Here is a 19,903-nt window from a genome sequence, read left to right as displayed (position 1 = left end):
TGGGTGTGACTAATGCAACAGCTTGCATCTGTTGTGAAGAGAAAATGCAGAGTATTTTTCAAATGCCACCTTTTGACTAATTGTGTTTGTGTATTTACAGGTTTTCTTGGGTAATACAAACAGCAATGGGCACATCAAGAATTTTTTTAACCCACCCATCCTGTCCAGGTTCATCCGCATTGTTCCAAAAACATGGTACCGTGGGATTGCCCTTCGGGTGGAACTCTATGGATGTGATTTTGGTGGGGGTCTGGCTGTGAAAAGGACTGATGAGTCTGGGGGCTCTTAACCTGCCAGCAGTCATCATGCAGAACAACTTGTTTGTTGAAAAGCCCTTAAAACAGTCACACTTAGTAGTTTGGATGTGTGCTTTGTCAAATGAACATAATGTTTTACCAGCAGGATTGAGAGATTTCTCTGGAAGGTGTTTCATTCCTATAAATACACACTTTAGAAAACAGCTTCTTTTCTCTGGAAGAAATAGTAATCCCTTCTGATTAGTATTATCACTTCTTCATTATAACCAGTACTCTGTTATATTTTTACTTAAAATTAAGTCCTAAATTCCTAGGAATGGAGACTCTGGCCTTGATCCTGAGCCCTATCTCCATTTTGTAATGCTTTTGCAGCAGATAAGGAATAGAAAGCTATAGCAGGTAGATGTTCTCCATACACAAGGCTGAGAGGGAAAACCAGTGCTTATCTGGAGCTGTGGTGCTGTGTTCCAGCAGTGCCTTGGTGAGAAATTATTGTAGGGGTGGCCTCTCCTCCACATGTCTTTCACCTACACTGTGGCAAAGGCTAGACATGTCTCAGCATTCAGGTATGTGCAACCCCTTCTCAGAGAATGTGTACTGGCATTGTTGGTTTGGTTCTTGCATACCCAGTACAAATGACTGGTGTGGATTTCAAAGAATTCATTTTTAGTGCCCTGGAAAGGGAAAAGGGGATCAGCAGTGCCTTTCCATCCCAGAAACAAGAAGGGAAGTGATTTAACCTGGCAGGTCATGGAACAGCAATGGGAGAACCAAAACAAGAATTCAGAACTCCTGATGCTTAGTCCCCTATACACTTTTAGACTGTTGGTTCAGGGAGCTCCTGTGATGAGGAAAGCTTTGAGAACTGCAGCTGTTCAGTGACAGTACAGCCTGGTGGTGGTAGAGGAGGATTAGATGAAACTGGGTAACAGAAACAGCTGCATCTTCTCTTACAATTTAACAGTGTTTCACTAATGGAAATACTCTTGTGCATAGATTTTACGTGGATTTTTCCCAGGATAACTACATCTGAAAAATAGATACACAGTCCATGAACTCATTATTCCAGCAGAATTTTAGCTAAGCTTTCAGTAGTGTTCTGGACTTCTATCCTGTAAATTGTTTATTTGCAGCACTTCACTTATAACACTAGATACCATTCAGCAGGCTGGATTTTTAAAATAGTTTGTGTTTGAACCTTGGATGGTGTTAGCCAGTTTTATTTCAGTAGTTTTTAATTTCTTTTTCCTACAGAACTTGCATTTTAAAGAGAAGGTATAGAATAGGAGTGAAAAAAGTGTAAAAACTAAACAAATATTTTCTTCTATTTTGTTTGTTTTTGTTTTTGTTTTTTTTTTGCTATGTCACAAACTGTTATAATTCTCCACTGGAAAATAAAGCTAATTTTGTAGCATGAAAGGCATCAACATTTTATTTTGTATATTTGCCTCTACAGTAGTAGCTCTGGTAATAGTGAAAGTTTGCAACAGGAAAGTAAAATTTTCAGTGCCAATTAGAATTAATTTCAAATGGTGAATCAGTATGAGTAATTGTTTCATCTTTAAAGGTTGGTTTCTTAGTATTTTGTAATTGTGTTTAATTTATGTTGGTTTGACACCACCATGAAATTGCAACACAAGCCATATTCACAAAAAAAAAAAGACATGTAAAATTTGGATTGAGGTTTTACCTTGGAAAACAGACAATAAATGCTTGCTGAATTCAGCAGAACCAAGTTTTTATGTGATAACTGTGAAATTATTTTTTAGAAGGCAGTGATCTTTAATGTTCTAAGTAAGTAGTTCATTCTTTATATGTACATATACACACACACATATAATTCTGTGTAAAGTTACATAACTGCAAACTGATTGCAGGAGCATGACTCAGTCCATCTGCATCAATTTTACGAGTTGAAGGTTCTGCCTTTGCTTAGTAATGAACGGTACTTTGGTTAGCTGAGGTCAGCTGTCCTGCTTCTATTTTCTCCCCAGGCCCTTGTTCATGCCCAGCCTACTCACTGGCAGGGAAGAGAGGTAAAAAGCAAAGGCCTGGACTCTGTGGCACTGTTCAGTGCCACCTAAAACACCCCTGAGTTGTTTACGTTGCCCTAGTCACCAGTCTAAGCCACAGCACCCTCCAGGCAACTGTGATAGGAATTAACCCCATTCCAGTGGTGTTCCAGCCTGCCCTGTAGAGCAGGGATGTCTGGGCCCTGTGCCACCTCAGGCACAAGGCCATTGCTGATAAGAAAACATTCCCTTGCACAGCAGAGTAAGATGGTAAGTGCTACGATAAATAGCAAAAGTCCAAACCAATCACTAACGTGCCAGACTCTTACATCCAGTAAGACAAAAAGTATGAACCCCTACCAATAACAGCTATAAATTCCTAGCACACTCTGATTGGGGGTGTTATCTCAAAATCCTCTTGTCTCACATTGGACACCAAAAAGGACTGCAGTAGGTTGGCCCCAGCTGGCAGCTATATCCTCACTCAAGTCACTTGATGGCTTTCTTCTGGCGGTGGGGGGAGAGGATTGGAAGAGTAAAAGAGAGGAAACTTGCAGGTTGATATAAAGGCAATTTGATAAGAAAATCAAAGCTGCACATGCAAGTAAAGCACACTAAGGAATTCATTTGCCCCTTGTCATCAACAGGTATGTGTTCAGCTGCTTCCAGGGAAGCAGGGCCTCAGGTGTGTACCTGACAGTTGCTTGAGAAGACAAAGACCATAACTCAGAACATTCCCCCTTCATCCTTCTCCTTTCCTCCTGCATGTCCTCCTGAGCACAATGTCACACAGTCTGGCATATTACATCCCCTGGCTCAGCTGTGTCCTCTCCCAGCCTCTTGTGCAGCCCCAGCCTCATCAGTGGGGCAGGGTGGGGAAAAGAAAAGGCCTTGGTGCTGAGCAAACACTGCAGTACCAGCTAAAACAACATGTGTTATCAGTGCTCGTTTAGTAAAAAAAAACAAAGCACAGCACTATACAGGCTGCTGTGAAGAAAATTATCCTAGCTGAACCACATACACAAAGTATTTTAATTTTATTAAGCAGCCATCTTTGTTTGAATTTGTCAAGGCTTTTGAAAATCTGTAGTTAAAACAATCAGTCCTGCACAGCCTTTTATACACTGTGGAATTAAATTCTGTGTATATTGAGATTATTTTCAAAGTACACAAGGAGAGCAAGAATTCCTGCAATTTTCTCAGAGACTCATGCTGTCACATGCATCTTTAAAGTTAACAAACATAAACTCTTTTGGACTGAGGGAGAAAGGTGGTGACCAAAGTTCAGAGTAATACAGCAAATAATTTCTTCACAAATCTGGATGGATGCCTTCACACTGGCCTTTTGATCCAAAGGTCCAAAGTCAACTGTTAACTGCTTTTAGCCTCAAACAGCATCACAATGGAGTTGCTGCCCTCTAATGTTCATTCCAGCTTCCAAGAGGCTGCAGGGTGTCCAAAGCTGACCATCTGCAAGTGACAATACCACATGGGTGGCTGTGCCTGAAGCCTTGTGCTTTACTAGGTGCAACCAAGTGTTTCCATTTTCTTTCCAGAGGTGGTGGCTGTACGCCTTCACACAGACACTTAAACTGGTTGTGTCTGCACTTGGATTGGAAAGGAGTTGGAATTATGTGTGAAGACAGTAGAGCAGTTCTGAAATAGATATTGCATCAGCACCACAGTAGTTTCTTCAGAGCCTGATACAGTAGTCAGTATCCAAATAGGTTTGTACAGGGTGCCCTGTACAGTCTAAAGATGCAGGCAGTCTCATGTGAATGGGTACAGACACCTCTGCCTTTTAGAGGAAATGTCACCTCCATTTTTGCTAGTATTTCTGCTGGTTGTTATGAATATAACATCTGCACTGCAGGGATACTTGCACTGAAGCTGGGCCAGCTCACCTTCACCAAGGTTCCCAGGAGTCTGGAGACTGGATGGTTCCCTCCACACTGCTGGCATAGCAAAGCAGGGTAGAGACATAAAGCTGCATATTACCCAATGGATTAGATCCTGTTTCTGTATCCACTCAGAAGCCTGAACTGTGCATCAGCACAGATGCAAAGATGATTCTGGGCTTTGGGGCTCTTCTTACATTAAAGAAGTCTGTGAGGGTGCCTGGCAAGAGTATGTCTGAGTGAAGTGCCAGGAAAACCGTGCAGAAAAAGCATCAAATGGGAAGGTGGCCAGGACTCTAGACAAATAACCAATCTTTTGAGCATCCTCCAACATCTCCTGAAATGACCGTGAACACTGGTGGGTTGATCAGAATTTTAGGATGGTGCCAAGGGACAAAATGAGGGCTTGCAACTTCACAAGCACTCACACTCATGAGGTATCTTCCATGACAGAAGAAGATTGTTTTGGCACATACCTGAGAGAAGAAGAGAAAGGCTCTGCCCGTGCCCACATATGTGCTAGGGAAGACTGTTTTTCAATGTTACCATGAAGCACCACAGAAATGAGATGCAGCACTGTCCTATGTGGACTGACTGCTGTTTCGTATGAATCAGTTATTCCTCTTAATCAAAGTAAAATATTCCTCTTCTTGCTGTGTTTATTTGTGCTAGCCCTGCATCATAACCAGTTTATCCATCTACACTTTCCTATCACTACTGTGCCCCATTCTCCATTTGTTTGTTACACCCAGTGCTTGAAACATGCTTTAATTACAATCTCCTCCAGGTAAGGACTCTATCTTCTTGAATGTTTGTACAGCACTCTCCAAAACAGGCCACGGGCTCATTCTCAGGATTCCTGGGCACATCTGTAACACCATCCTAATGGGAGCAATACTGTGTTAAGCCCACTGTGACCTACATACACCAAGCACCAAGTAATTCAGACCAACCTATTTGCTTCTTTAATAAAAGTACAGGGTATGTTTTTTTCTAAGTGCTTGTTTTTCTTTGTAACATCACTATTGTACTCTCTTTTAGCACTTCCTATGAAAATCTTTCCACTGTTTGTAGCAGACTCCAGTGGCTTTTCCATTTTTCTCCTCACGTAGCTGACCACAAAGTATTTTAAATTGTTACATCCATAATGGAAATTTATAGTGCTGTACAACATGACCCCTCTTATTGCAGGAGTTATTCTGATATCCTGTGACAAGTAATTCCTCAAATTCAGACATGAATGCCTCATCTCTAACAGCTCTCTGCTTCAGTCTGTGTTGGACTCAATGCAGAGCTTGCTGTGGTGTGTGGGGCAGAAGGGAAGTTCTCTTTTGATAGTAGAAGAGGCTTTTGATAGTAACCCTGTATTTTGGAGAGATGACTGTTTGTCTTTATGCTTCTGCAGGTCTTGGAAGCTTGGATTTTAGTCTGGCTTCTGAAGCAGCTGTGCTCCAGTGAACTACAATGCTGCCTTCCCCCCCCGCCACCATGTACAGGGGTTTTAAATTGACCCTTTATGGCTGTATAATATTTATGAGTTCCCTGTTGAAAGCCCCCAGATTATCAAAGGATCAGCTGGGGGTTGGAAATGGAAGACACAGGCCTTCAAAGTTATAGCCAGTCTACTGTTCTAACAGACAGCTATAATCTACAGGCTTTGATCTAAACTATTCAGCCTGCATTTCAGAAATAATTTGGATTTTTGTTTTGTTCTTGCTAATTCTGGTTCATTCCAACAGAGATACTAGTTAATGGAGTCTACTTCCCCAGATTAGTTACAATGGCCAAAATAATTAAAAAATAAAAAGAAAGTGGTTGCTGCTGTTTGTCATATTTCTGTGCCCTTGTTCCTTCCATGCTCAGCAAAAAACAAATCTCTTTTATTCTCTCCTTCAGGACAGTTTCTGAAATATTTGTACCATCTTAGTGCTCTCACATACTGAGGAAGCATTCTGAACAACAGCTTCACAAGAGTGCAGTTTTTAATGTTTTTAATTTACAGAAGATTTTCTCTAAACAACTTGGCAGGAATTTAGGAGAACTTTTCATGCACATATATTTTATTAATTCCTCCACAATACACTGCAGGACAGAAGTTGAGAGAAGAAGGAAATGGGTAAGATTAAGGAAAGTGTGAGAAACCCTACTTTTCACAGCTTATGTCTTCCATCTTAGGAAAAAATATTGGAAGTGTTGAGGTTTTTGCTATCAAACATGTTTAAACTTTCCTTACTTTTTCTAGTAGAGTGGGGAGATGGAAAGTAAAAATGTGGAGGAAGGCTGAGAAAAGAAAAGATAGAAGTAAAAAATCAGGGAATAAAATTTTATCTTGTTCCCAAAGGCTGAAAATATTCCATGAAAATAAAACAAAGTGAATTCTTTTGAGAGCAAAACCGAAACCCTGAGAAAACATGGAGCACTTAAGTCAAAATTTTGCAGTTTCTTTTTCTGTTCCAGTTTTTGGAGGAGAAATCCAGGTTGCCCAACTGACTGTGTATTTTTTTTAAGGAAAAGGGCTGAACTGATGTAACTCATTCTAATCCACTGGAAACAGCAGCTGAGCTCCAGTGGCACAGCTCTAAGGATTGTTGTTTTGGAAAAGAGCAAGGCTGGCCCATGAGATACTGTGAGCAGCCTGGATCTGTGGGAACTGTTGCCACTACAGAGGGCACACCAAGAACTCCGAGGTTTTTCTCTTTCCTCCTGCCCCTGCCCGGCACCAAGCAATGGTCAGAAGGTGCACACCAGCGTGCTAACAGCCCATATCCCTTTATTACCTGCTCCTGGGCCACATGCCAGCGGGACAGAGGCACTGCTAAGAGAGAGGGATCCCCCGGCAATGCGTTTATCAGTCGTTGTTTTTGCTCATTTCAGTCTAACCACGCTGTTTGAAAAAATCAGCCGTTCCTTGCCTGTGGCTGGAATGGACACCAGTATTAGCAGGAACTGATACTTTATATGTAGAGTTTTGCTTCAAGCTAAAAGGTAGTGAAATAGCAATATATTTTCTTTTTCCTAATAAATCTTACAGGTTTTCTACAGAAGAGAACATGGAGAACAATAGAAAGGAAATTTTCTACACCCAGAATATAGTGAGAAAGCAGCAAACCAGTGATGCCCAATGATCAAGACCAAAATATTTAGCTGTGTTCCACAGACAGCTGAGTAATCTTATGGCCCAAATCCTCTTTGTAGTTATGTTTACTAAGGCATGATTATGGTGATTACAGTAATAGAATAGTAATAAAAATATAATATTAATAGATAGTAAAATTCTGCACTAGAAGGAATCTGTTGTGGGGCTGAGAAAACTTTTCTTTTCCACCCAACTCTGTATATCCAGATGCCTAGGAGGCAGGATATGCAATTGCACAGGTGGGAGGCCTGACCCCTAGTCTGAATTGTCTCTGGCAACAGCCAGTTTGGAGAACAAACTGTAGGTATAAAGTAGGAAGCCCTCGGAGTGATGTCATGGAGATCAAGGGAGTGGCGCACAGGGAAAGGCAAATCAAGTAGATGGAAAGGAATACATTGAAGAGAAAACCAGCAAATAGTTCAGAGGATTGGCAAAGCTCTAGGAACAGTAGTACTTGGCAAAACTTTAGATAATGAATGTAGTAGTTTTATTTTCTCCACTTATCTAATATTTCTTCTGGTTGGACAACAAGGTGGTGCTTTATTAAACCATAGAAGTGATTAAAGCTCTTATCTCGCGAAAGAGAAGAAAGCGGCAGGGGGCAGCGGCCGCACGCGTCCGGGGCAGGAAAGCTCGAGCAAGCGGGGCACAGCCGGCAGGATCCCTGTGGGAGCAGGTCCCTCAGGAAGGCGCGCGCCCGCCCCGCACGAACGGCGGCGCGAGGAGCTCCGGGCGAGCGGCCCAGGGACCGGCTCCTGCCCCGCCCCTCCCGCGCGCGCGGCTGCTGGCCCCGCCCACGGGGACAGCCTGCCCAATCCGAGTGCGGTGTGTGGCCCCGCCCCCCGCGCGCCGGCCAATGAGCGTGGGGCGCAGGGCCGCGGGCCGGAGTCCCGTCTCGAGAGGTGACCGGGACGCGCCCGCCACCGGCGCCTGCGGCCCCGGGAGCGCCTCTGCCCCGGAGCGCCTTCGGCCCGGCCCGGCCCGGCATGGCGGACTCGCACGGGAGGCGGCCGTCGCGGCGCTCCTCCCGGGCTGCCAGCGGCAGCGCCTGCGGCTGGGCGCTGCCCACGGCGCTGCTCTGCGCCTACGGCTTCTTCTGCAGCGTGCGGCCGTCGGAGCCCTTCCTCACTCGATACCTGTTGGAGCCGGACAAGAACCTTTCCGAGACCCAGGTACCGCGTCCTTCCGGGTGCCTTCCTCCCCGCCAAGCTCCCCCCCGCCTCCCCGCGGAGTGTGTGTTTGTCTGTGTCTGTGTGTCTGCTTTGTTCGCAGTACGGGAGTGCCGGCGGTTACCGCCGTCTTTTCCCTCCCGCAGGTGTTCAACGAGATTTACCCGGTGTGGACTTACTCCTACCTGGCGCTGCTCTTCCCCGTGTTCCTGGCCACGGACTACCTGCGGTACAAACCTGTGGTCCTGCTGCAGGGCCTGAGCCTCATCGTCACCTGGTTCATGCTGCTGTACGCCCAGGGGCTGTGGGCTTTCCAGTTCCTTGAGTTCTTCTACGGGATGGGGACTGCCACCGACATCGCCTATTATTCCTACATCTACAGTGTCGTCGATATCAACCTGTACCAGCAGGTCACCAGCTACTGCCGAAGTGCCACCCTGGTGGGCTACACAGTGGGCTCGGTGTCTGGGCAGGTCCTTGTGTCAGTGGCGGGATGGTCCCTCTTCAGCTTGAACGTTGTTTCCTTAACCAGCATATCCATTGCCTTTGCCACGGCGTGGTTCCTGCCCATGCCACAAAAAAGCCTTTTCTTTCACCACCTCTCAAGTCAGCGGCTTAGTTGTGAAATGAAGGTCATGGACTGTAAAAATGGAGCAGCTGTCCAAGATCATCCCGATGTGCAGAGGGCACCTGGCTGGGAGGATGAGACAAAAGTTCCCTTAAACGGGGAGGGTCATTCAGCAGAGAAACAGGTGAGTTGTGCCCTGAGTTTACATGAGTAGAAGATGCCATAGTGGTGTGGTTGTCATACATGCGGTACATATATATACCTAGCAGTAGAGATGTAATATCTAACAGCAGGAAAGCTTCCCTTTACATATCCCTCTTATTTGTGGCACAGGGAGAATTATTACTGGTATCCTTTTGCTGTTTGAGCATGGTAGGCTGCTCCTTAGTTTTTGTGAAATTGCTCTTCATGTCTCACCAAGGCTGCAGTCTGAATACTCTGGGCATCAGATTGCCATCCCGTGATACAATGCAGGGGACATCTCTGGGACACTAAACATTGAGCATATGTCCAAACTCTGTGTGTGCTTCTGGATGCACCCAGTGATTTGCAGAGAAGAGGCGATTCTTGTACTCAGATTTTGGCATTGTTACTCCAACTGTTGCGTGAGTTGTGCTGCAATATGCTGTGTAATAATTGGGGTTTATCGTATGATCCTGGAAGGAAGCTGCTCTAGGAAGGAAACTGCAATAGTTCTTGGGGGCACTTGGAAGCAGACATTGATTAGTAATAGAAGGACAGAATATGGAGAAATTGCAGGAAGCACATCTACATGATATCAGCTTAATGCAACCCCTGAGAATGCCAAGGTAGTGCCCTGACTTGTGGCTTTTGTGGGCTGTGTAACTTGGCAAAGCCATTTATATGGAAACAAGTGCAGGGACCTTTCCTTGCTTGGTGGAGGGACATGCTGAGTCCCACCATGGGTAAACAGCCTCCAGTTTTGGGGTCGAGTCTGAGTGTGTAGTTGTCTGCTGGGCAGGTCCCTGCTGGCCACACTGCTCCAGGAAATGCAAATATATGGAGATTCCTGGCAGGGGGATTTGAGGCCCTGGGGAGAGGCCAGCCTTGCTCCTCAGACAGAAGGAGGCCGTGCTGGTTCTGAGGACAAGCCAGAAGGTAAGTGCAGCTGCTGGATTAGTCAGCAGTGGGTATTTCTTAGAAAGTAAGCCACAGTTAGCTGGCTTGGGGGAGGCAGCATCTATGGCTGCTTTCTGCTTCTCCAGCTACAGCTGGGAATTAAGTGTATTAACATTCCAGAGACTTAATCCTGCCCCCTCCAGCACAATCTTGTGTGACCAAGGATATTTTTACCCAAGCTATGCTTGCATGTTGAAGGGTATTTGTTAAGACGAATTCTGTGCCGTAAACATATAACTTATCCATCCCTTTTGTTTACCTTACTCCTCTCCTGTGAGAGTACATGTAGTACCAAAGTAGTGGAGAAAAGCTTAGAAAAGCAGGGAGTACACCTGCCTAACTCCCCTGAGGTCACTTACACCAAGTGCTAAAGTCTGAGAAGCACTGGAGTGTGATGATTGTCGTTCTTGCTGAGCTAATAGCATATTTCGCAAACATGGATGGCTGTAGGAATAACTGTACTGAAGAGGCAGTGCCAGGACAGGGCAAGTGTGCCTTTCTGTCTTACCAGACACTCACTTGGGGCTGAGCAGTCAAATCAGTTTTTGCATTGTGTGTGACCATTCCTTTCTCTTGTTTTCCTGTGCCTTAACTTGTGCTTTGTGTAAAATCGTCTGTGTGGGAGTTATGTGTAAAGTCACATTGCCACAAGCTCACTTCTTCCCAAGTTGTTCTGTTGTGTTTTGGAGGAATGGTATCCACGTGCAGAGCAAGAGGTATGCAAGGTATCGGTGGGACTGTGTGGTGCTTAATAAAGATGCTTAGAAATCAGTGGCAATTGAAGGGGTGGAAGAAAGGAAGTTCAGGACAGGTTTCAAGCTGTGGTCTTTTGGGGTTTTAGTGGAAACCTTTTGAAATTAGTTTTATTGCTCATGAAAAATAGTCTTGCTCAGGAACACACTGCATGATTGCCCCAGGGAGAAGGCATAATGTCAAGTGCTCAGTTGCTGCTGCTTTCTGGAAACCACTCTGAAACTGGGCATGTGACAGCACAATGTGCAATAGCTCAGTCCTGTGACAATGCTGTGTGTTTTCCTGCAGGGAATCCAAGTTCACAGGGGCCTGAGGTGCTGGGTGAGCCTTGGGGCTCTGCCCAGTCTCACATTAAGTAACTGCTCTTCCTACTCAGACTAGAAGGGTCTTGTCCTACAGAGTCTACACTATGTCTGTGCATGTGTGTATGCAGCAAATGTAACCAAGAACTTTTGTCTACAAAGTAAAGACATGCTCTTTTCCTCTGCTGCTATTGACATAAAGTGGTAAAGAACAGGACTGTAACAAACTGTATGTAAAAACAAATTTTGATTACTGTCATCCTCTGTTGCTAGAAATTATCTATTTTCAATTATTTTTAAGGGTCTGCCCCTTTGCATGCTCTTTCTAGAAAGATTCAGAGTGGAAAGCTTCATTTTTTTATCTCCTGCCATATGTCAGGGCACTTGTATGTGCAGGTGCTGCCATTTGCAATAGCAGTGTTTGGTGGAAGTAGCTTCTGTTTCCCTTTAGATTCCCAGGTGACATCCCTCACCTTCTTGAAGCGCTGGTGAGCTTTAACAGGGGTAGAGTGTGTGGTAATGCAATAGCTTCTTTGAGTATTTATAAACTCCCAATGCCTGTTCTAAAGAAAATCAACTTATTTGGGGACAGATATAGTTCTCTGTGCTACAAAATTTGGTTGAATTTCAATCAGGACTTAAAAGTCTTAGTGATACTTTTTGCCTTTATGATGTAAAAGACTGGCTTCTGATCCTGTCTTGTCTAAGTGGATATTGTGTCCTGTTCTCTGGTGTGTCTTCTGTGGTACCTTTCAGTTGCTCACATAACATGTGGCAGTCCCTGCTGTCTGCTGGGAAGAGCCACAGATGGGGAGGTGCTTGGGACTGAACCCTTCCTCTGCGTGTAAGGGTACGGCCCTGTTTGGCACAGACAGTGGGATGGGAAAGCTTTTTATTCATTACTCTGTGGGGGTTTGTGTCCAAGAGTGGTGTTGTCACTCACCAGTGATCAGACCACCTGAAAGGGGCAATTATGTGAAGCAGTGTGAAGTGTTCCTAAACAAAGACTTAACATTTCTCTCCTTCCTTCTCCAATCTACGCAGAAGCAGAAAGTAGACATCGCAAAGGTGCTCAAAGACCTCTGGCAGGACTTCCTGCAGTGCTACTCCTCTAGGACCATGCTCTGCTGGTCCGTGTGGTGGGCACTGTCCACCTGTGGCTACTTTCAGGTCATCAACTATGCTCAGGGCCTGTGGGAAATGGTGCTGCCTTCTCACAGCGCGGACATCTACAATGGTGCTGTGGAGGCAGCCTCAACACTCCTGGGTAAGTTTCCAGCTTAGCTCCTCCTCTGCTGTGAGAAATGTCTTGTTTCCTTCAAGGTCACTAGAACATGATTTGGAAGTGCCATGCATTTCACCAAGCATGCAGGATAGGTAAACCCTGGCATTTGGGGTGGGTCTTCCCTGACACGCACAGGTAGGGTGCTCAGTGTGAGTTAGTTGTTGAAGCAGCCCTGATTCTTGTAATCGAATAGGTGTTTAGAGGAACCTCCCAAGGCAATCTTCATTCTCAAATACTTGGCACAAGGCTCCAGGCATGTGGCTGACTGTGTGCTCTGGGCTGTTCACCATGACAGCCAAGTGGGGCTATGTTTGTTTTAGCCACTCAGAGTCAGACATGGGGTCCTGTGCATTTGGTTTTACATAGCCTTGGAGAGGTTTTCTAGATATTGCTGCGGCATGTCTCTTTTCTTTGATATTCCATCATCTGCTGTGGACATCACCTACTCGGGGGAAAAAGAAACCAAGGTACACAGATTATTAGTGCTTCTTTGGGTGTGCTCAGCCCCTTCTTGAAGTTCAGTAGGAAGCTGTGGCTGGTTTATAGTTTCAGAAGTTGGTGCACAACGTATTGCTAGTTGGGTTTGAAACTGTTGGCAACTTGATGACTTTGTCTATTCAGTCCTTGGTGTGCTAAACCTGCCCTTAAGTAGCTTGCTGTTGTACACTGTTTCTCCACTCTAGCATGAGCCTGTGGCTCTTACTTCTTGTTTGGATTGGCTTCCTCTACCATCCTACCTTTGTCCCAGTCGGGGAAGAATTGATATCAAGGAAAAGAAGACCCATAATGTGGCCTAATAGCAGCACAATTTAAAACATGTTAAGAAAGGGGAGAAGGGTGTTTTTCAAACCTTATAATGAACACCTTTGATAACAAGGTCCTTTTTAAAAAGGCCTGTGAACAATGGACCTAAACTCTTGTGAGACTGAAGTTTTTAGTTTCCCATTTTGACTTTTTTTTCCTCAAGTATTTTTATAAATTGTTGAATCATTTTGGGTGATGTTTTCAGGCAAATTAGCCTGAACTGCTCAAAAGACAGAATCCTTCCAGCTGATACAGATTAATTGATTGAAAGAAGCAAAGTTTAATGAATTAATAGTCACAACTAAAAGCTTGAAGTGTGTGACAGGACTGGACACTCATTAAGAATGAGCATGCAGTGACCTGACTTCCTAGGCGCTAGTGCAAATGCTCTAACTTCTGATTTACAGTTTGAACTTATTAATGAGCTCTTTATTTATCTCTGATGTCATGTCAAGATTGTATTTTAGCACAAAATCTTAGCTCTGGGCCAGACAAGCCAGGTGTTCTTTGGTAAAGTTAAGCTCTTTGTTCTCTTCCTTAATTCTGCAAGAACACAATGTGCCTATCTTTGCACCAAATCTGCCTTTTGAAGGTGGATAATCTGAATTGCACTCAACTTTATTCAGTGAGGCATCAGACTTACAGAAGAACATGCTGTTGGCTCTTCTCCGTGTATCAGAAATCTCTCCTGCTGTGTCCCACATCTGATTTGCCATTTTCATTGCTCTTGGTCATTCTGTGCTCAGTTATGAGCAATGTTTGGCAACCTTTACATAAGATGCTATTGCTGTCCCTGCCCTGCAGAAGGGTTTAAGTTGGCATGGTGACTTGTAGCTGTTGGCTCCCTGTCCTGGGAAAGAGAATTAGTACTTCTTCTAGGGAGATCAGCTGACTATTAGGTTGCATCCCTGCACCTTCTTCAGAGTGTGGCTATCCTTTGTCAGGTTGGGTTGTGAAACCACTGAGCAGTTGAATGTGTCTCATTGAAGGACAGAGACTGAATATTTTAATTGGGTGTCAGGCTGATACAACACTGGCACATAGGAAGATTACCATTTCATGAATTGACATGAGATCCTCATGTCTGTTCTCAAATTTCAGAATTGCTGAGACAGTAGGAAGAATGCTCTAAGACTGAGCTTCTTTTTGCATTTCAGAGTTTTGCTACTGGAGGAGCCAGACTTTCAAAGAACAAGATGTTAGTCAGATTTTAATGGGGGAAAAGAAATCCTTTCCCTTGTCATAGTGCCCTTCTTCACCAGTCTGCAAGACTGATCTAAGGTCTGACAGGATTGAAGGCTTAGGCAAACTGGTGGTGCATGAGGAGTCTTGGTGTGCTTGAAGGTTTTCTAAGACAGCATGTCAGCTAAGGGGTACAAAGAACTTAGTGCACTGCAGCACTTTTGTGCAGTGGTCTACTGCTGAACACAATCCTGTTTTTCAGAGATGTCCTGTAAACCTCCCTTTGTCAGTATGCAGTTTGTCTGGTTTGCTGTGTACAGCCATTATGCTGTTGGTTGCTATTTGGCTTATTTGCAGAACAAGGCCTACTTGGAATGAGAATTTTCTATTAATGAATATGTATTTAGACTTCTCAGTAGTTGCAACTATGATAGTGCATGAAACACACCTTGTCTGCTCATTGAATTGCACGAAATACCACCTGCTTTCCCATCCTAAGATTTGTCTTTTATCCCCATCCCCCCTTCACAAAATCCAGCCAGAGTTACAAACCTGTCTGGTTTGTAAAGGATTGTTCTTGCACAATCGATAGTTCATGATTACAACCTGTGATTAGGCTGCATCCCAGGAGATGTGGATTTGGACTCCTTGTCTTACTTGATCTTACAGCCCAGTATGTAGATGATAGTAGATGTAGGTTTTTCTGCTTCCTAGGAGAGAGCTCTAACAGCTGTGCATTAAAGTGAGTAGTGCCTTTGTCCCTCCTACCCTCTGCTAAAGCACCACTAAATAATTAGATGAGTGCTTTTGAGAGCCAGGGTTTGCATTTCTCAACAGAAATTGCCTAATTATTGACAACACTTCCACAGTCATGCACAGAGGAGTAAGTGGCAGTGGTCTGAGGCCTGCAGCTGTCATCCTTCTGGAGTAAGAGAGGAGACTTTAGAGGCAGTCAGCATTGACCTATGTATATTTTTTTTCCTGTTTCTGTAAAAGTAAATAGGAGTTTACAGCAGCGTTCTAGGTGAGGGAGGGGTCAGGAAAGATAGCTGCTGAGGTGTTCCCATTTGTGCCCTCCACTTCATTCATGTTTGGCTGTTAGGGGCTGTAGAGCTCCCAATGCACCATCTCCAAATTGCTCCAACTGTAATTACTAAGATTTATGCTTTCCTTCCCCTCACAGGAGCTGTTGCAGTCGTTGTTGTGGGTCACATAAAAACATCCTGGGCAAAGTGGGGTGAAGTGGCACTTGCCCTGTTCTCCTTTCTTATTGCTGCTGCTGTGTATGTCATGGACACTGTTCGTAACATCTGGGTGTGCTATGCATCCTATGTCATCTTCAGAATCATCTACATGATGCTAATCACAATAGCAACGTGAGTATCTCTGTAACGTAAACTGCTCTCAAGGTTACAGCTGGTGTGAAAGCAGTGCCTTTCCTGTAACAAGAGTCTGTTGCACGGGTTTGTGTTGTGATTCAGGTTGGAAACTGAGGCATGGATATATTTGGCTGGCAGTGTGCCCAAGCTTGAAAGTCTTGTGGCACTGAAGTGACTACTTCTAAATATTAGATAGTGCTGATTGCTAGGGGGTTGTTTTTCATAAACATGGCTGGAGTGAAGTGTTAACAGATGAGGAAAGGACAGTGCTTTGCCTGAATTGAAGCATAAACTTACCCTAACCTGTAGGAAAACTACTTCAATGTTATTTGTCACTTTGGGGAGCAAAACATAGCTGGTTTTGAAGCACAAAATAACTCCAAGACACCTCAAGCACAAGAAGCGGGGGTGATGCTCAAACTGGCAACAGCAAAGGGAGTTCTGGTTAGAAGGATGCAAAAGGTTATGGGCCACACAACAACAGACTGAAGCTTTGAGATTGCCAGCTGCTCTCTAGGGTCAGACTGCATTGCATCTTCTCAGTTGACAAGATCCTTTACATCAGACAGCAGGGCTGCTTCAGTGACACTGAAATCCACAGAGCTCCCTTAGTGGTGGGTTGTGTTGTTTTTTTGCTTTAAAAAAAAGGGGTTGCCTGTGTCTGTGGGTGTCTTCTAGCTTCCAAGTTAGTCCATTGTGAGCCTATTTAGAAAAGGACACTATCTATGCAAGGTAATTTAGCTGTGGAAAATATGAAACCAGTCAATGTAACTCCTCAAGTTGCATAGTTGTTCTGTCCAGAAACGTTCCTGCTATTCATGCATTCCTCTGCTCTTTCCCTTATGTTTCTGGTCGTCCCTTTCTTTCCAGGTTCCAGATTGCTACAAATCTCAGTGTGGAGCGGTATGCCCTGGTGTTTGGGGTCAATACTTTCATTGCCTTAGCACTTCAGACTCTGCTCACTGTGATTGTTGTGGATGCCAGTGGGCTTGGCTTGGATATCTTCACCCAGGTACGATAGATGCTCTTATGTTTATTGATGGGAAGTGGGGAAAGCAGGAAGATAAACCAAGCTGTAAAGCTGCTCAGCTACCTGTTTCTGGGTCAAGGATTTGACAGAGAAATAACCACTGAATCCTGATATTTTAGAAGTGGAAGGAAACTAATTTATTTTATTAACATTCCTATTAATCTGGAAACTGCTTGGTTTAACCACTTCTTTTTATTTTCTTTTCTTCTTTTCTGCAGTTCATGATTTATGCCTCTTACTTTGCGGCCATCTCACTGGTGTTCTTGGTCAGTGGCATCTGCAATATTGTGGGAGCTTACAGAAGACCAGAGCAGGCACAAAGCAGATCTCCTGAAAGCCAGTAGTGCACTAAGCAAAGACTCTTGGTGACTACATATGAAGATATAGGTCTGTTTTTAATCTCTGCCTTTTCTTCCCAAGGCAATCACCTTAATGGTATATGATCCATATTTATACTATATTAGTAGCACATTTTAGAAGGTAAATATATTAGCTCTTACATAAGTAAGAACAAATATCTTCTTTCTAAAATGCCTTTTGTTCTTCTGTTGCATGTATGGGATGTGCAGCAAAGAACAGTAAGTTTTCTCAAAGAATGAGAACTTTGGGAGATTTTAGTCTAACACTGTCCGTCTGCAGACAGTTTTGTGATTGTCTGGTCAACTGCTGCTCTCTGTCATGAGGTGCTGCTACAGGGCAGAAATGAGGGCACACTAAGAGACCTCTGTGGAGAGCCCCAGGCCTAGGATAGGAGGTGGCCTGAGGACTGTGCTCTGCAGTGTGGCACTCAGTGAAGCTGCTCTGTGATGCTGGATGCTCTGTTTTGAGGACTGGTACACTTATGTTTCTGAATATGCACATGCTTCCTTGAGGAGCTTGTACTGTTTCTCCTGTTCCTGTCTGTCATACCTGCTGCCAGAGGTTTACCTTAGCTGATCATGGTGCTTCCCCAAAAACTTAACTGTGTGCTGGGGCAATTTGTGGCACTTGTGGATGGACTGTCAGCAGCTCTACTTGTTCCACAAAGGCCTGTGCCCAGGAAGGACTGTAACTGGAAGGGAAACTTAGAGGGAGTTGAAATAGGCAAAATGCTAATCCAAGATACTCTTGGATAACTTTGTACCTTAGGGCTGCAGGTTCCTATGATTACAGGAATTATTGCCTCACAACCCATGGGTTGGACTCTTTCAGGGGTGGTGTGTGTTAGCATAGCACTGAGAAGGAAGGTAACTCGCAGGATTTTAAGCTGTTCTTTGTGCCCTTAGAGAATTGTGACTCTGTTGATTAAATTGACACCTTCAATTATGGTAGTTAGCAGAATGACTGCCTGAGGCTTTGAAAAATGATTATTTATGGTTTGTCATTTTTCCACTGTTATTTTAAAATGCCTTTATGCTTCTGGTGGGTGTCTGTCCACTAGTTCTGCCTCTCCTTTCCACATGAGCAGAACAATGAATGTTTAGAGTGGGCAATTTTTTTGTTTTGTCCAGTTTAAACAATCTGGGACTTGCCTCACATCGGTTTTTAAAAACAATTTATTTTTTCCAAATTGCTTCAACAGTGAGGAGGAGTTCTACAGAGTTGTCCTGGGCTTGGGCACCTGGATACTCGGGCAGCATGACCCGCACAACAATAAATGCCTATTTTCTGTGCAGGTTGTGTAAGGTTCTGTGCAGGTTCTGTGCCTGTTTCTCTGCAGGTTGTAGTCAGTTTAAGTGTACAGGAGAGCTAGCAAGGGAGAAGGTGCAATGCAGCCTTTCCCTTTGTGCCTTCTCTGTGTCTTCGTTAGAGCTCCTTTCTTCTTTCAGCTGAAGAAACATCTTTGGTTCATCACCTGCTTTTAGTGCCAAGGAGATTTCAGAGTATTGGGGTTAGGAAGGTGTTTTCCTCCTGACTGGGATATTTCCCATCACTTTCTGTGAGCCTCAGCCTTTACTACACAAGGTGCATGATTAATGTGTTTGGCATCTGCTGTCTGGGATCCAGGGAGCCCTTCCAGGCCAGCTGCTCAGGGGAGCCCACTCCCCGGAAACTTTTCTTTCTGCATGCTGCCTCTTGAAACAGCCCACTAAAGAGGGGCTCAGCTGCACTGGCATTTACACATGTAAACTTAACTGCCTTATCCTGAAATCTAAACTTGAAGCTACCCATGTATATATTCCTTTCTCTATGGTTTTTTGTTTTTAAAAAAATAAAATCTGAAGCCATGAAATGCTATCTGATGAGCTGTCCTAGGACAGGGATAGTCTGTCTTTTGAGTTCCTTGGTCTGATGGCAATTGGAGCAAAGCAGGGGGAATGGGTGCACAGCACTCCTTGTCAAGTGACCAAAAGGAGCAGCTCAATTTTAATCATACTTTTCATACAGAGATCAAATCTTTGATGGGGAACAGCCCAGTTATTTTAAAAGCAAGTCACAAATTAATGAATGACTTAGAGCAATATCAGTGATTTTTGCACCAAAGTAATGAAACTGTGGCAACTACAATAGAAAGGCTTGTTGCGTTGTGTATGTCTTCAGGCCCACAAAGTATGGAAGCCACACCTAGATGTCATTCAGGTTCTGAGCTCTGCTGTTGCTGTGGTGATGATGATAGGAGCTGTATGCAGAGTTAACAGTCATGCCTATCTGTAACCATGTGGACGTTGTTGGTTTCTAATTAAACAGGTATTTTTGTTAAATAAAAATACTCTGAGCTATCCTGTGTGGAAAATATTTTTTCTCCATTTTGATTCCCTGCCGATCCATCGCTCTACTGCTGCAGGTTGTTCTGAGCATCTTTGTAACAAAGAGAAAAACAATTTAGAACAAAACGTGTTTTTTGAACAAAAAAGAAGCAAGGCTTCAAGAAGCTGATAGTTGCTGGCTGGCTTGTGTAGGTTTGTATAACTGTGTGAGTGTCTTGCATTGGGGATTCTTAACTGCTGAGCAGTCCAGAAGCACCACTCTAATTCCAGTGCAGACTGGTCTGCAGAGGGAGATCATCAC

The 19,903-nt window shown here is 44.2% G+C and overlaps 2 protein-coding genes across 2 annotated transcripts in view; both read left to right on the top strand.

Annotated features, from left to right (window-relative positions):
• Positions 1-1,992, top strand: part of F5 (coagulation factor V) — a 34,108-nt gene extending 32,116 nt beyond the window's left edge. Inside the window, exon 25 of the mRNA XM_039717898.1 lies at positions 101-1,992. Within this exon, the coding sequence (XP_039573832.1) occupies positions 101-289 (189 nt within the window). The 3' untranslated portion in view covers positions 290-1,992. The remainder of the gene's footprint in view (positions 1-100) is intronic.
• Positions 1,993-8,182: 6,190 nt separating this feature from the next.
• On the top strand, positions 8,183-19,614 carry SLC19A2 (solute carrier family 19 member 2). The gene is made up of 6 exons (XM_039718048.1): positions 8,183-8,475; positions 8,619-9,224; positions 12,280-12,502; positions 15,690-15,882; positions 16,756-16,897; positions 17,134-19,614. Exons 1-6 carry the CDS (start codon positions 8,290-8,292, stop codon positions 17,257-17,259), a joined length of 1,476 nt encoding a protein of 491 aa, XP_039573982.1. The 5' UTR covers positions 8,183-8,289; the 3' UTR covers positions 17,260-19,614.
• The last annotated feature ends 289 nt before the right edge of the window (positions 19,615-19,903 follow it).

Source organism: Passer montanus, unplaced genomic scaffold (assembly GCF_014805655.1).
Source record: "Passer montanus isolate IOZ18808 unplaced genomic scaffold, ASM1480565v1 scaffold39, whole genome shotgun sequence".
Classification (NCBI taxonomy): Eukaryota; Metazoa; Chordata; class Aves; order Passeriformes; family Passeridae; genus Passer; species Passer montanus.
The sequence above is the reverse complement of the archived record's forward strand: the minus strand, read 5'-3'. Positions and strand labels throughout refer to the sequence as shown.

Bases quoted from the DNA above. Each gene is read 5' to 3' on its own strand.
- SLC19A2 (XM_039718048.1), top strand. From the start codon at position 8,290: ATGGCGGACTCGCACGGGAGGCGGCCGTCGCGGCGCTCCTCCCGGGCT. The intron at 9,225-12,279 runs GTGAGTTGTGCC...CAATCTACGCAG, and splicing joins GTCATTCAGCAGAGAAACAG to AAGCAGAAAGTAGACATCGC. The intron at 12,503-15,689 runs GTAAGTTTCCAG...TTCCCCTCACAG, and splicing joins GGCAGCCTCAACACTCCTGG to GAGCTGTTGCAGTCGTTGTT.